Genomic DNA, 16,977 nt, shown 5'->3' with positions numbered 1-16,977 from the left:
TGGATTGGTGGAAGCCAAACTCTTTAGAAATGGCTCTGTAATCCTTTCCAAGCCGGTGAGCATTGACAACTCTCTTTTTCTGAGGTCCTCAGGAATGTCCTTTGATCGAGGCAAGGCACACTTCCATAAACCTGTGAGGTGAAGACCAGACTTTGAAGGTGAAGACCCAAGTTAATGTCCTTGAAACATGGGCGGGCCTAATTGCCATTCCCTTGATTGAAACGCCTGACTTCAATCAGCCCCATTTAAATGAACTCGTACTCCTAGACTTCACATTCCTTCTCCTACAAAGATATTTAACTCTGGATCATTTTTGCTTAATAAATAACTGTAAAAACTACTGTTTTTTTTTTTTTGCATCTGTTGTTAACCGGGTTCTCTTTTACCTAGTTTAAGGACTTAGATGAAGATCTGATCAGGTTTCAGGTCAAATGTATGGAGAAATACAGAAAACTGTAAACGTTAAACTTTCTAGCCGCACAGTAGCTGTAGATCAAATGAGTCATATTTGCTTGCAGTCGCTCACGTTTTTGTGGTAGGAAATCGTGTTATTGACACAGAGCTGTCGATGCATGTATGTTTAGACAGGCATGGGCAAACTACGGCCTGAGGGCCATATACGGCCCGTTGGGATTTTTAATCCGGCTTTAATCCGAACTTGTCCAAATTATATTATTAAACCTCAGTGTGGTGTATTACTCTCTACTTCACTTTTTCGCTTTGCCCTTTGAGCCCTTCTGTAAAAATGAGTGGACCAAAGAAAAGAAAAGTGGACAGTGAGTGCCGAGTGTTTAATAAGGAGTGGACAACAAAATATTTTTCCACTGAAGTCCGATCAATGGTTGTATGCCTGATATGCCAAGAAACTGTTGCGGTTTTCAAAGAATACAATATCAGCCGTCACTTTGCCACGAAGCATGCCAACTATGCTAGCAAGCAGTCAACGCAAGAACGGGCGGCTACGGCTCAGAGGTTGATGGATAATTTACAGACTCAGCAAAAAAATTTTCACCGACAAGCTGCGATTCAGGAGTCAAGTACCAAGGAAAGTGTTTTGCTGGCATTCAAATTAGCAAAAGCTAGCAAGCCTTTCTCCGAAGGCGAGTTTTTGAAAGAATGCATGGTAGAGACAGCAGGTCTCCTGTGTCCGGAGAGCAAAGGCAATTTTGAAAAAATCAGTTCATCACACAGGACTGTGACTCGCCGTGTGGAACTAATTGACGAAGATATCACCAGCGAATTGAACAAAAAGGCGGAGTCTTTTAAGTTATATTCACGAGCACTGGATGAAAGTAACGACATAAAAGACACTGCTCAGCTCCTAATTTTATCCGAGGGATTAACGACAGTTTTGAGATAACGGAGGAGTTTTTGACCATGGAGTCCCTGAAAGGAAAAAGACGGGGAGAGGACTTGTATAACCAGGTGTCTGCTGTCATCGAGAGAATGAAGATACCTTGGAGTAAACTTGCCAATGTCACCACGGATGGATCCGCAAATTTAACTGGAAAAAACGTTGGGGTGTTGAAAAGAATCCAGGACAAAGTGAAGGAGGAAAACCCTGAGCAGGATGTTATTTTCCTTCACTGGAATCTCTGAATTCATCAGGAATCTCTGTGTAAGTCTATATTGCAGCTTAATCATGTCGTGAATCCGGTCATAAAACTTGTTAACTTTATACGAGCAAGGGGACTTCAGCATCGTCAGTTTCTTACGTTCCTGGAGGAAACTGATGCGGATCACCAGGACTCCTCTACCACTCTCGTGTCCGCTGGTTAAGTTTGGGAAAAGTGTTTCAACGAGTGTGGGAGCTAAAAGAGGAAGTTATCGCATTTTTGGAGTTATTTTGGAAATCCGACGAATTTCCTGAGCTAAGCGACAAAAACTGGCTTTCTGACTTTGCGTTTGCTGTGGACATCACACGAATGAGCTGAACGTCAAGCTACAGGGGAAAGATCAGTTTGTGCACGACATGTACACAAATGTTAGAGCCTTCAAATCCAAGCTGACTTTATTCTCCAGTCAAATTTCAAACAAATCTCTCTTTCATTCCCCCACACTAGTCATGGAGAAAGAGGCGTCCCGAAACGTGAAGAAATACAGATCACTGGGCGACCTGCACAGAGAATTCTGCCGTCGGTTCAGCTGGTGTCCTGTCCCCTGTCACAAGACCCTGAAACAGCACAACAGGAGCTGCAATTGGTACTGATCGATCTTCAGTCTGACTGAATCTGACTTAAAGGAGAACTTCAACTCTCTTAAACTGAATGACTTTTATGCTTCACTTAATGAAGAGACGTTTCCAAACCTCCAGAGGACGGCACAGAAGATGCTGACATGGTTTGGCTCGACCTATGTATGTGAGCAGACATTCAGCGTCATGAACATCAACAAAGCCCCTCACAGATCCAGGTTAACTGACCAACACCTCGGATCTATCCTGAGAATTGCCACAACAAAACTAACTCCAGAGTTTGATGCACTGGCAAAAAAGGGAGATCAACAACACTGTTCCCTCTGAAACTGGATGCGGGTTTCTCTACTGTGTTATCAAATTGATGCATTTTGCAAAACAATTGGTACAATGAGCCTTGCATATTCATGCTTTGCTACCTGTTAAAGGCCAAATCCTTTCATGTAATGGCTTTTACATGTCATTTATATTAGTTCACACAAACACTCCATCCGTCTGTTCCTGGCCCGGCCCCTCTGTCAAATTGTAGAACCCATTGTGGCCTGCGAGTGTCGTGAATAAAATCAACCTTTTAGCCTAGGTCAAAAACTTCAGAGACAGAGAGTTTAGTAGATGTCAAAAAGTAAATAAACTTTATTGGAAATCAATAAAGTGTGACAGTCTGCAGAGTGTCCGGATTATGCATACACAAACATGTCTTTATATACCTATCTCCACAGCATAGTCTCTGTAGGTAAGGTTTTGCTTTTCCTCGTTGAAAATAGACCAATCTTCTTTTGCCACAATTAAATATTCATGTCTATGCGTTATCTTAAATTTGTGGAACATGCGCAGTTAGTTGTTTTTATTGAAAAGGTTTCATGAGCACAAGGTTTCTTTTACAAAAAAAGGTTTCACACAGGCTTGTGTGTCTTTACCTTGACTCCCTTCTTAGGCCTCAATGAGCATCTGTCTGTCTCTATCGGTTTTCCCCGCTGATATCTACCTCCTTTCCCGAGGCCCTCTCTAATTTCTCTAATCTCTTTTAATCCCTACTTTGTATCTGCCTCAAAGTTATTTACTCACGCATGCGAATATCTACTGCCAATTTTTATTGCTGTGGAGACAGGAGACAGCTAATACAGAAGAACAATTGTTGTGCACTGAAACACAGAGTTCATTCCACTCAAATCCACTCAGAATATAACCTGATCAAACATTGTTCTATGGATTTAGATTATGCTTCTAACCATTGATTATACATATAGATTATGTTTTTTAACCAATATTGATTATATGATAATGCTCAAGTAATAATTCTAAATGTTGGTTACATATTGAATTCACTTCATTAACATATCCAGATGTCAGTTACACATATTGTTTGCACTTCAGATATTTTCCATATATTCTCCCCCTCTGGGGCTAACTAAGCCCCATCTAGCTAGAGAGAGTAATCTCACAATCCAGTCCCTTCATTTACACTAACTAGTGATCAATGTATGACCACGTCAGCCTTCTACCAATGACCAAATCCTGAAACCACTCTCTGGAGACCAGAAACAAACATCTCCCATTGGCTAGAAAGGAGTAAAAGATTCTGTCTCTTTCCCTACCCACAAAAATCAAGACATTGTTTGTAAGCGTGAGCATGCGTTTGGTTCAGCACTTGCCTGTGGTTGTCATCGTTATGTAGAGTACACAGTTGATTAAGCACATATAGCTGATACAAGTATAGACTAATAAACATGAATACGAATCAAATTTTCTCAGTTTGATTAATCATGACAGTGATCACCCTGTCTCTTAATCACACTTTATATTGTAATAGAAAATGTAAAAATTTAAAAATAGAAAAATGGAAAAAGCAAAAAATAAAAACTCCATCACATCCTTTTTCAGGGGATGTGTTAATGTTTGTCTTCGACCCAGATACTTTGCATATCGCGGGGACCACCCTTGAGGAGAGGTCAAACTAGCACTTACACCCATGGCATGGCTCATCATACTACTTCTTCGTCCTCACAGGAGGAACTGGAATCTGTTCCATCCTGTTGCAGCCGATCAGAGTTCCAATCTGGCTCACTGATTGTCTCATTCAGTTCTAGTTCAGTACTGTTTTGGAGACTAGTCAAGGGCTGAAAAGTCAATTATGGAAAAGTTGTCCTGTAAAGAACGTCTGCTTGGGCCTCTTTCTCCTTCAGCAGGTGTATCAGGCTCGTCAGAACCTGCTCTCAGCAGCAGGAGCCCTTCTTTCCTCCTGCTCTGTTGGTACGACCCCTGACAGACCTTCTTCTTTGCCATCACCTGAGACTGCCATTCTCCCTTATCTTCATTTAGACCCTCTCTCACGTCTTGTCTTGTTCTTTCTTCTGCAATGTCAACCACTGGATCGTCCCCTTCGATCAGCTGATCTTCCTTTCTCCTAGGTCTTAATCTAAGTGCTCACTTTGTACGGCCTTTCCCTTCTGGGCTGGAATACCACTAGGTACACCTGTTCTCCAGGAGTCACAGGACAAGGAACTTCTGTCTCCTCTCTCAGTCCCCAGCTCTGGTCCTGTGAATAGATAGCTTCATACATAGCAGTTAGTTATCGCATATATGCTCTTAGTTCCATCTGTAATTACTTCAGCAGGCAGTTCTTCATAAGGACCTCTCAGGTATGACACAGACATGGGTTGGCCCATAGGCATTTCATGCGGTGTTAGATGCATATTTCTGTTAGTCTGCATGCGATAGGTCATTAGTGCAGGAGGTAGAGCATCTACCGAAAAGAGTTCAGAGTCAGCACAAATTGCGTTAAACTTAGCCTTAAAGGTACCACTTACCTTTTCCACTATTCCCTGTGACTAAGGGTGATAAACACATCAAAATTTTAATTTAATCACAGTTACTGTAACACTGTTTTTTAAACGAACGCTGAGCCATTGTCAGAGCTAATCTGAGATGGTATGCCGTCTCTAGGAATTACCTCTCTGGTTAAAAATTGAATCATTGTTCCAGCAGTTTAGTCTGCTGATTGTATTGCCTCCCTCCATCTGCTAAACCTGTCTATCACCAGGTGCTTAAACGGTCCTTCTAGCATTGATATGAGCCCTGTCGATACTGACCATGTGCATCTGAAATTCATACAGTGAGAAGTGCAGTAGGTACAATCAGAATTCAATTAAACTATTTGCTCGGTATGTTAAAGTGGCGTTCCAGCACTTTTACTAAAACCTCACTGCATTCAAACAGCTCCAAACGGATGACGCTATCCATGGGCACAATCAGAGTCAGTGTATATATTAGCAATTCTACCGTAACCAGTTCGCACTCTGTAGTGATAGCTTTTAATTCGGCCAATTGGGCAGAACAGGGTGCTCACAAAATCTTCCAGATGGAACGTCTAAAAAGTTCAAACTTTAACTCGAGGAAATATGAATTTCGGCTAGGCAATCGTGAGTGTTCTCAGTGACTGGCTCCACAGAATTAATTAGGCAATACAACACTACAGTTGGTGTATTAGACACACTAATTAGGTTTAATATTTAAATTTTGGGTGACACATAGAATAACTTCATATCCTGTTCTTTGTTGAGCTGTCGTGTTGCATGTGGATCTAATTCAAAATAGAAGTGACCTGGTGTGATGAGTGTAAGATCAATGTGTGAGAGCATTCATACAGGGACATTACAGATTCTATGAGGGTTTCTGTTGTGATTGATTTTTGTTTTGATTTTTTCAGCAGGGAAATTCCTATTTCCATTTTGGGAATAAATCAGAACAAAGTATAACCAAATAATGAGCTAATAAAATTATTTATATGTAATTTGCATTCAGTCTCTCACTCTGGCAACAATGAGAAGCTGTGTTTTTCTTTGTCTTTTACTTTTTTTTAAGTGTACAATATCTGGAGGAAAATACTAAAATAGTTTTATTTAATTTTAATATTTAAATGTATTAATTATTGACATCACTGCCTACTGGATTTCCTTTTTTATTTTAGTAATAAATATATTTTAGGAATAAATCAGCAAACTGTGATTAAATTGATAATGAACTAATTAATGCACAGAAGAAAAAAAACGTTTCAAATTGCACTCGATTGTTCAATCTGGCAACAATGAGAAGCTTTTATTTATATTTACATAAACTTCTGGGGGGAAATACTAGAACATACATGTATTCGATTTAAAGTGGTTAATCATTAATTGCATTGTGGATTCCTTTTTTTGCGCCTTTAACCAACAGTTGAATAATTTAATAATAATAATAATTATAATAATAATAATAATAAAAGTGCAACAGATCTTAAATGAATTTAAAATATTATTTATTTGTTTACTTGTTTGTTCAGTCAATAGTGAACAACAAGGTATCTGGACTAGATGACCTCTATCTGGCCTTTGATTAGGCCTACTGCGTCTTCTGATGGAGATGTAAAACGAAGTGCGTGAATTTAAAAGACCCGTGTGTTCCTGTAGTTGTTGGCAGCTCAGCGGGCGAGACGTGCGGCTCTGATCGCTCGGATCAATAGTCTAAGGCTGGAAGTTCAGTAGGGTAAGTCAACACCTGTTTATCAGTGTTTATTTACAGTCACAGTGTTTAACCTCACGCTTCACGTGCAGTCGAGAAGGAGGACAGGGTGAAGGAAATGCGCCATACCGTGGCGTAGGGCACGGCCAACAGGCTGCAGCTCCAGACCCGGCAGTAAGGATGCACAATTCAGCTAATTAAAACTTGTCCTTTTTTTTTTTTTAACTACGTTCAACCACTCTGCTAACGATTCATCGGTGACTCGATCACTTGAGTTTTATTTTACTGTGTTTATATTGTTTGGGGAGAGTGTGTGTTCTGTCCATGGATAACGGTTTAGATGTAAAACAACATGCGTGAGTTTAAAAGATCTGTGTGTTCCTGTAGGTGTTGGCGAGACGTAACCATCTGATCAATAGGATCAATATGTTATTCCAGCAGCTGTGTTCCTGTAGGTGTTGGCAGCTCAGGCGCAGAGACGAGCGACTCTGATTGCAATCATCCGTGATCTAAGGCAGCAACTTCAGCGCATAGGGTAAGCGCACACTTGTAGTCAACACCTGTTCAAGTGTTTATTTACAGTCACAGCGTTTAACCTCACAGTTCCTACCTCGCAGGCAGATCATGTCTGAGGTCAAGGCACTCAGATCACAGATGTGTTCAAGTAACATCTGAACTCATTCACTGTCATTCTCTCTCTCTCTACAGGTTCATTACGCACCGGTTTCACTGACTGCATTTAACGTGCAGCCGAGATGGAGGACATGGTGACGGAAGGTGAGCTGCATGATGGCAGGCTGATCGCCGATCAGAAGGTACTACACTGAAATACTCCACCCCGGTCAGAGTAACTCTTCTGCACTGTAGCATTGTAGATAGAAGTTGTTTTAGTTTGAGATGGCGTCGTCACCCTCAGGTTCGAGTTTAAAGCAGAAGAAGCGTTACAGGAACTTGTAATTAATATCTCACTGTGACCCGAAAGCTGCTTGTTGGATGTTTAATGTAAGATTAGAAAGTTCAGCTGGTTTATCTCCTCTCAGGTGTGTGTAAAAGAGAACCTGGCTGTGTCCTTGCAGCGTGTGATTTCTATTTCATCTGTGTGTTTTCAGAAGGAGGTGGAAGATTGAGGAGCTGATTTTTATTTTGTTTTTTGTTAAAAGGTTTCTTTAAACAACCAACACCTGCCTGACTGTAGGAGTTATTTACATGAACCAGTCGCAGGAACGTCTTGCTATTAGGAATGTGAAAGTGATAATATCTTTTTGTACACAGCGTAATAGAACTGAGGCATCAGGAATCCCAAATGTAGCAATGAATGGGCAAGGTTTTAAATCTACTCTGAGAATAGTGGACATGATGGTAAAGAAACCAGTCCAAAAACCATGGAGATCAGGGCAAAAGAAAAACATATGTCCAAGATGACAGGGAGAGCCATGGCATTTATCACACTTGTCCTCTACTTCTGGATATATTGCAGAAAGTCTCGACTTGGACAAATGGACTCTGTGTAAAACTTGAACTGGATGAGTCCAAGACGAGCACAGGAAGTGGTAGACTGTATCCTACCTATAGCACATTCCCAACACTCTTCACTTATCTGTACTCCTAACTCCGTTTCCCACGCATTGTTAATTTTGGTACTCGCCTCACTACCTAACGCCAGAATAAAATCATAAATCCTAGAAATCATTCCTCTCTGATGTGGATTAAACCCACTCAACCCTGTCAAATGCTTTTTCAGCATCTAAAGAAATCCCAATCTCAGCCGAATGCTTTGAATAATTTAAAGAGCGTACGGGTATTGAAAAACAACTGATGTCCCTTTATAAAAGAAGTTTGCTCTTCAGATATAAGGGATAACGTTCTCTAAACGAGATGCCATTACTTTCACCAACACCTTTACATCTGCATTAAGCAGAGACAGCGGCCTATAAGAACCGCAGGAGGACGGATCCTTACCCTCCTTAAGAAGGAGAGCTATCGTGGCTTGTGTCAGAGCTGGAGGCAAAGACCCACATTCCAAGGATTCGTTGAACACAGATAAAAGCAGTGGAGCTAATTTTCCAATAGATGCTTTAAACAATTCAACTGGAACCCGTCCGGGCCAGGAGCTTTGTTACACTGCATAGTTTTAACTGAATTTCACATTTCTTCAAGAGAGAGTGGGGAGTCCAGTTGCATGGCAGTATTCAAATCAATAACAGGGGTACAAAGGTCTTGAAGAAATGCATTCACTTTAGTATCGTCTGCAGGAAATTCAGATTTATAAGGTGAAGAGTAAAACCATTCAAAAGTAGCATTAATTTCCATGGGCTCTGTAGTGACGATATTATAAGTGTGCGCGTGCTAATCTTAAACAAACCTGTGCGCGTGCTGCGACGGGAAATACCGGTTTAAAGCGTGTTCGCGTTAAAGTCTTGCTGAAGGTGTTAAATGTCACAGAGCCACACTCACGAGCATCATAAACCGGTTTAAAAAATTAATAATAATTTCTGTTCCTTTGGTGAAAACTTTCAGAGCGTTTTAAATCTACACCAGCCTTTTGTAAACGTACATAAAGTATATAATCCATATATGTAAAATATTTAAATAAATAAAAAGCAGTGCTCGTGTTATTACAGGAGGTGACATTTTGTAGGAAAACGTGAACAGAGAACTGTAGGGTTGACAAAAGGCCAAAAACGCTTTAACAACAAGTTTCAGCTCCAGTTAAAGGAAAGTGCTGAGTACAAGTCAAATATACTAACTTGTTGATTTGATCATATCACATTCCACAACACTGATTAAACCTGAGGTTCTGATTCTCACAGGGGCCTCTGTTACTGACTGTTTAATACTGTCTCAGTTCTGAGATTCATTTAATGTTCAGTCGAAGTGAATAAATTTCATATTTAGTGTAAAATATTCGTGTAATCCACCTGTTTCTAAATTACATTATATAGCACATCTATCATGTGCACACTGAAAATTCAAGTCCCAGATGTTTCTAAAACTACACACAACCATATACAGGAAATCACACACACACACACACACACACACACACACACACACACACACACACACACACACACACACCCCTCTACTGCATCCTCCAGGAAACACGTGAAGGAAACCTCACCTTTCCCGGCTTCTAATACATTCATTCATCTGCTTTAAATATACTTTTTCTACACATCCTCAATTCACAACACCTGTTAATTCTTTATTTCCTTTTTCTACATTACTCACTCTCTCTCTACTAAACTAATTATACACAACCTCAGCTCACCCTTAAGATATAACCGTTAAGTAAAATTTTCCTTCAGTCATCAGAACAATACATTAACTCTGACGTGTTTGACTGATAGCATTTCGCTTCCGTTCTTGCGGTTTTGTAAACATCGAGTATACGGATGCTCCGATCGCAGGCTTGATCTCGTATAGCTCGTATCTTTAACCCTGCAATTACATGGTTTTAAGCTAAATTAAGCTATTTAGATCGTCAACACTGTACGAAACATTCCCAATAAAATCTTGGACAAATTCTGTAACAAATTCATGCGCGTTCTCCGTTTTTGATCACACGATGCGGATTCTCTAATGATAGACGTGCGATTAAAGAAAATGACCACATCCTCAATCCTTACATCATCAATCAGCATGATCTGGGGTTGTGTAGAAAGCGGGCTTGTATGAACACGTGTGTGTGTGTGTGTGGCTTTTACCTGCCAGTTGTAATACATGTGGCAGAGTTTGTAAGCGAGTCTCTGCATGTGGTCTGGTTTGAGGACACTGCTGTCGTACACCATGTTGTAGTGAGTGGGGGCCACACTGCCGAAGCGCACTTTGTGACTCACGTGGAAGAAGTTGTACCTGACAAATCAAGCCATCAGCGTTTAAAATACACCGAACGCAACCTGAAGCTGCGATCAGAAAGACGCGTAATCTTCACCCATGGCCTTGATGGACTGCGTGAACTGAGGCACTTTGTAGTCGACTACGCTCAGCAGCACGCCGTCGCCCACACCACGATGCGTGACGGCAAACATTCGTTGTATTTGAAGTAGGCCTTCAGCGCAGCTGAGGAAAAGAAATCAAAACAAAAAGCCATGTCTTAATGCACTTCTTAAATGAAGCGACAATTCTAAAATTGCTCGCTTTTTCTCCAACGTTCCATCAGACTGCAGCGTGAGTATTTCATCCTGAGTGTAAAGTCGGAATTCAAAGAGACTGCAGTGTAACGAGGTCATTTATGAGCATGATGTTCCTCCCAGAGTGCATTTCATACCCTGCACACTTTGAAAACCACCTGAGAGAAGGACGGTGCTCTCATGGTTACAGAGCAGTGGCACATAGCATACAGAGCACATAACATACAGAGCACATAGCATACAGAGCACGGCCCAGACCCTTTATGAGGAGGATGAAGGTGGCGGTAGCAGCGAGGAAAACAACATTCAGAGGATTCAAGTCTAAAAAATTGTGATTCTGTCCTTCAACCGGAAGGAAATGGAAATACAGAGAACAGTGTGTGAGATTAAGAGAACCATTTTTAATCATTTTAAAAGAACGATATTGTACTTTTTCTCTCTCCTAAAGTTACGATGAACCACAAAGGGTAATGCCCTCTCTTCTGAAGACTGGTGGAAAAGTTCAAATCTAAAATCTAGTTCATTAAACACAACCCTTCTTAAAGCTGTTTACAGAGTCCACACAAGTCATGCTTTAAGTACCTGGACATGCCCGGGTTGAGGCTGGCCACCAGTGCACCGATGGATCTCTTTCCTGCGGCACTGTCGTGGTATCAGTCGATACCAACATCATCAGGTGCTTCAACTGAAAGAGCAGGAGAAGTCACTAAAACAATGTTTTAATAGAATAACATCAGGGTTAGGAGGTACCACTGTTGATCAGTTACAAGATCAGATATGCTTTTAAGTGATGATTTTGGTTGTAGTTGAAATCCCAATGCCGGATATATTTCAGTTACTTGAAAAACTCCCAGTGCTTGAAGAACAGAACCGTACCGGGATCTCGACGCTCCACGGCTCTCCTTCCATCTTGCAGTTCATCTGCAAGGAGATCTTTGTGGCTATGGTCATGAGGGTCTGAGGTCTGCTGAGGGTGCGAGCCACCACACACTGGCTTGGAGTGGGACAGTCCACACACAGGTACTTCTTCACACAATCGTATTTATCCTTACGGTTGGCTGACAGGATCACAACCACCTTACACACATGATTTAAAGTGAGTGCTTCAGAACAAGAAGTAATGGTAATCTGTAGACTGAGGCTGTTAATCTGAAATTCTCTTATGCCGTATGCTTAGACCCGTAAAAGGATATACTGTGACAAAAATCACATAGAAGCAGTTGCACTGCACTGCGTGTGTCACATCACAAAAGGTGAAACGACTTTAACAAAGAAAATCAAACAGCAATATCCTTAAACATTCAATTTAAAAATTAATTAAATAAATAAAAACAGTTTCATTTGACTTATCTACTAGAAGTGTCATGATCCGATATTGTTTTCTTTAAGATCTACAACGCTCATTATTTTAACTGAAGCACTCGTTTACCATTAAACTTTCATACAAAAACCCATACATAAAGTATGAATATAACGAATTCAATCCTAGCGAAAGAACAGTCACGTCTCTTTTACATGCATCAGTTATATGATGTGATTTCTGTTATCTCTGATAGCTGATCCACCGTGTTTTTGCTGCTATCAGGTCCTGGATCAGTGCCACCTAGGGATGCACGATTATGGCCAAAATGATAATCCCGATTATTTAGATTAATACTGAGATCTCGATTATCACGATTATTCATTGATTTTATTGATATCATATTTTTTATTGCACTTTCACATTTATTAAGTTCTCTCATGCCACAATACAACACACAAGTCGGCATGAGAAAACTTGAGCTGGTCAATTATGACAGAATTTAGGAACATCGTGTGAGCCATGACACATTAATTTACCTTCTGATAAACTAAATGTAATATTTTCAGTTCATTTTACAGACTGTATGCACAAAACAACCGTTAACCTGTTTGGAGTGTGCTCCTCTTAAATATATTTAAAGCTACACTATTAGACATTTCCACTGTCATGGTTCTGGGCTGGAGTCAGTTCTCGAACCGCTCTGTGTGTATTGTGTAGATATCTGAATAATCTCATATAGGATGTGATTGGGTGAGTTCATTTACCAGTCAGATGCAAAGCGCTTTAGTTTAATGGTGTTCATTAGGGACGCTCCGATCAGGATTTTTATAGACGAAACCGGTCCAGATACCAATCTTTTTTTATTTAAACTTTAATCATACAGTCTATCATAAACAGTTAAATGTAAGCTCTCTGCTCATGGTCACTGTTAACTGAATTAAAATAATAGCAATGAGATACTGTTGGTTAATTGATAAATAAACAAACATAAAATATTTATTTTTAGATATATTAAAAACAATAAAGAGTCCTAATTAAAAGTAGACTAACACAAAGCTGATCCATAATAGGAAAAAGGCTAATAGCTTTCAATGAAATAGCGAACTAAGCTTAATGTCAAATTGATATTAAATGCAACCCATAGTAATTAAACATTATTTCATTTCTCATTTCATTTATATTTAATGAAGTTATTATAATAATATATATCCATCCATCCAACCAACCTGGAGCCTATCCCAGGGAACATCGGGTACAAGGAGGGGTACACCCTGGAAAGTCCATCACAGGGCACAATCACACTCCCACTCATACACTACGGACACCTTAGACACGCCAATCAGCCTACCATGCATGTGTTTGGACTGGGGGAGTTAACCGGAGTACCCGGAGGAAACCCTCGCAGCACGGGGAGAACATGTAAACTCCACACACACAGGGCCACAGGAATCGAGCCCGACCCTGGTGGTGTGAGGCGAACGTGCTAAACACTAAGCCACCGTGTGCCCAATATATATATATATATATATATATATATATATATATATATATATATATATATATATATATATATATATATATATATATATAAGATTTATTTATAACTAAGCACATTTTCTGTCTTTACATTTTAGTAGTTTTATTTTTGTTTATCAGTTTTAGATCAGTTCCCCAGTACAGTGTCCATGTCTGCTGATAATGTTTTGGGGGGATTAAATCAAAACATGGAAACTGGAGTTGACTTTTCTAGTGATATCTGGCAACCGTGAGTTTAAATGAAGTGAATTAGAGTTAGTGAAGGAGAACTGCAGTGTACTGTATGTTTACAGACGGAACAGTTGCTACTCTTGATTATGATTGGTGAGGAATTTTTTAATAAAGAAGTTTGAATTAAACTCACCTTATAGCGTGTTAATGTCATGATTTCTCCTCATGCAAAGCGCTGGAGCTCGAAGCGAACCTGGCAGCTCGAGAGCTAAAATGCTAATGCTGTTTCTGGGTTTTGGCACTACAAAATGACCTCATCTCTGCGCTGCCCTATGGTGATTGGCTATAAGTGTAGGAAGTGCTTGATTTGATCTGCAGCTGAGTTTTCTATTAGCGGAGGACGGACTTTAAACGTTAATATCGCAGTCGATCATGTTCATTTAATCGTGGGCCGTCAAAATCGTAATCGCGATCGATATTCGATTAATTGTGCAGCACTAGTGCCATCTATATTATTTACCCATAGTAATGTGGGTTTTTTCTTCTCGCGCCACTTTATTTTATTTATTTTTAAATCAAAGTCCTTTCTCTACAGACTGTTCTGTGTGAAAAGCCCAGGAGATCAGCAATTTCTGAAATACTCAAACCTGCCCATCTAATACAAACAACCTTGCCACAGTAAAGGTCACAGAGGTCACAATTTTCACCCATTGTGATGCTTGACGTGAACGTTAACTCAAGTTCTTTTTATGCATCGTGCCGCTGCCCCATGAATGTGAGGGTGTTTCTAATAAAATGGACAGCGAGTGCATTACTTATTCAGTCAAATAATGAATATAACGGTCGTTACATTACTAGTCACATGTACGGTTTTTCTAAGCAATACAATACATTTTCTATACCTTAACCCCTATAAAGTACGGATGCTGACCTGAACATTTTCAGCATAGTAAAATACTTTAATATTTGAATCCTAAACAAACTTCATGGACACACTTGATTCTACCCAGTGTGTGAGACCCACCATCTGAACCTGTTGCCCCACTCTCTGCTGCAGAGCTCTCAGCAGAGCCTCCTGTCGATCATCGTACTCCATCCTGCACACAGAAAAAAAATGAAATGGCGGGGGGATAAAAAGTGTTAATGCTGCAATTAAGACATGATCCTTGCTCAACAGGGCTCTGGTTCAAATAAAACACTACGCACAGTAACCACTGCCTTCCGCTATGAATGAAAGAAAAGCTGTCGAGAAGCTCTTCACACACACACACACACACACACACACACACACACACACACACACACACACACACACACACACACACACACACACACACACACAGCAAGAGTGCGACACGTGTCGTGTACAGTTGTGTTCTCTGTGTTCTCTGTGTTCTCTGTGTTCTCTGTGTTCTGTGGTCCCCCTTACTGCTCTCACTCCCTGTAGGATCCTCTCAGCAGGAAGAACTCTTCCAGACAGATTCAGCAGCTTGTTCTCAAAGCTTAGACCCCATGTGCTGAGTGTAGTCTGAACACTGGCATTCCTGGAAGAGATTCACTGAAAGATTCAGCAGTGTAAATTGGTATAACGTTCATTTCAAACATTTAATCGTACACCTTCAGATCAAAAGGCTTTTAAGATCATGAAAAACATTCCAGTCGGGTGTCCACATACTTTTGATTGGTAGTGTATATTACTATTAAACTTGTGTATTAAACTTAAGAATGATATAATCAGAAAAACCATCACGCTATATGTTCAGCCTCGTGTTGCCCGGGATAGTCTCTGTAGAGTAAATACACATCCCTTATATGCATGCTACAAATGTTTCTTTTGTAAAAATTTGTCTCTGGCTTGCACGTTAAGGATAAATTTCTAAATGTAAAGAATGTATAAGTTTCTGTAAAGCTGCTCTGTGACATCGTACGCTGTTAAACGCGCTATACAGACAAAAGCAGAATTGAATTAATAATGCAGTCGCTTTTATCCAGTACCTGCTCATGTTCTTGATGAATCTGTTGAGGCGGTTCTCCCACTGTTCTGGGGTCAGTCTGGTGTGAGTGGAAAGGTCCCTCATGATGTTAAAGGATGAATGAGTCTAAACGTTTGACGGTAGTGTATGTTTCCAATGCAAGTGCTATAGTATAGGTGTGCTGGGTTATATCTTATATAGGTCTATTAGGTTAAACAGGTGTCTATATGCAGTAGTTTTCAGTAACTATACAAGAACTGGACTCTGCACACACTGCAATACACAAGAGATGATAAAACACATTCTGTTAGACTGCAAAAGGCATGAGGAGTTAAGAACTGAGCTAGAGATGCAGATTGGAAAACCAAACATGACACTAGAGAACTTGCTGGGGAAAACATCTGGGAAAATGCACCTCCCCTAATAAACTATCTAAAAATTCTGGGATAAGTGAGAGACTTTAGTAATCTAGTAGGAATATCTAGTATATAGTTAATTATCTCTTTATTTTCTTTTATTTATGGAGTATTGTTTTGGTGGTATTATTTATAGTTTTATTTATAATTTATAGTTTTATTGGTAGTATTATTTATTACATACACACTATAATCAGACACTCACTATAATCACACATACACACTATGATCACACACACTCACTATAATCACACATACACGCTCACTATAATCACACACTCCCTATGATCACACACATACTCACTCACTATAATCAAACATACACACTATAATCACACACACATACACACTTGCTATAATCACACACTCACTATAATCACACATACACACTCGCTATAATCACATACACATACGCACTCGCTATAATCACACACTCGCTATAATCACACACACATACACACTTGCTATAATCACACACTATAATCACACATACACACTCGCTATAATCACATACACATACGCACTGACACACACACACACACATACATATATATATATATATATATATATATATATATATATATATGTATGTATGTATATGTATGTATGTATACGCAGTGTATATATAAATAAATAAATGTTTCGCATTTTTAGTGTAGGTAGATCTCTTCGACTGGTCATGTTAATAGTAGCTCGCAAGTCAAAAAAGTGTGGGCACCCCTGATATATGGCATTAGTTTTTTACCAGTCTTGC

General features: G+C 39.9%; 1 protein-coding gene, 1 long non-coding RNA gene and 1 pseudogene across 2 annotated transcripts; 2 read left to right on the top strand and 1 right to left on the bottom strand.

Moving 5' to 3' along the window:
* Positions 1–2,209, top strand: LOC128629950 (general transcription factor II-I repeat domain-containing protein 2-like; annotated as a pseudogene).
* A 4,724-nt stretch (positions 2,210–6,933) lies between these two features.
* Positions 6,934–7,732, top strand: LOC128630060 (uncharacterized). Its single transcript, XR_008394295.1, has 2 exons — positions 6,934–7,226; positions 7,400–7,732. It is a non-coding gene; the product is annotated as an uncharacterized LOC128630060 (long non-coding RNA).
* Positions 7,733–8,214: 482 nt separating this feature from the next.
* LOC128630000 (piwi-like protein 1) lies at positions 8,215–16,192 on the bottom strand. The gene is made up of 5 exons (XM_053678578.1): positions 15,830–16,192; positions 14,859–15,378; positions 11,701–11,901; positions 11,407–11,509; positions 8,215–10,753 (listed from the first exon to the last, which is right to left on the bottom strand). Exons 2-5 carry the CDS (start codon positions 14,928–14,930, stop codon positions 10,677–10,679), a joined length of 453 nt encoding a protein of 150 aa, XP_053534553.1. The 5' UTR covers positions 14,931–15,378; positions 15,830–16,192; the 3' UTR covers positions 8,215–10,676.
* Between the last annotated feature and the right edge of the window lie 785 nt (positions 16,193–16,977).

Source organism: Ictalurus punctatus, unplaced genomic scaffold, assembly GCF_001660625.3.
Source record: "Ictalurus punctatus breed USDA103 unplaced genomic scaffold, Coco_2.0 Super-Scaffold_100046, whole genome shotgun sequence".
In the NCBI taxonomy this organism is placed as follows: Eukaryota; Metazoa; Chordata; class Actinopteri; order Siluriformes; family Ictaluridae; genus Ictalurus; species Ictalurus punctatus.
Note: the sequence above shows the minus strand (reverse complement) of the source record. Positions and strands in the feature narration are given on the sequence as shown.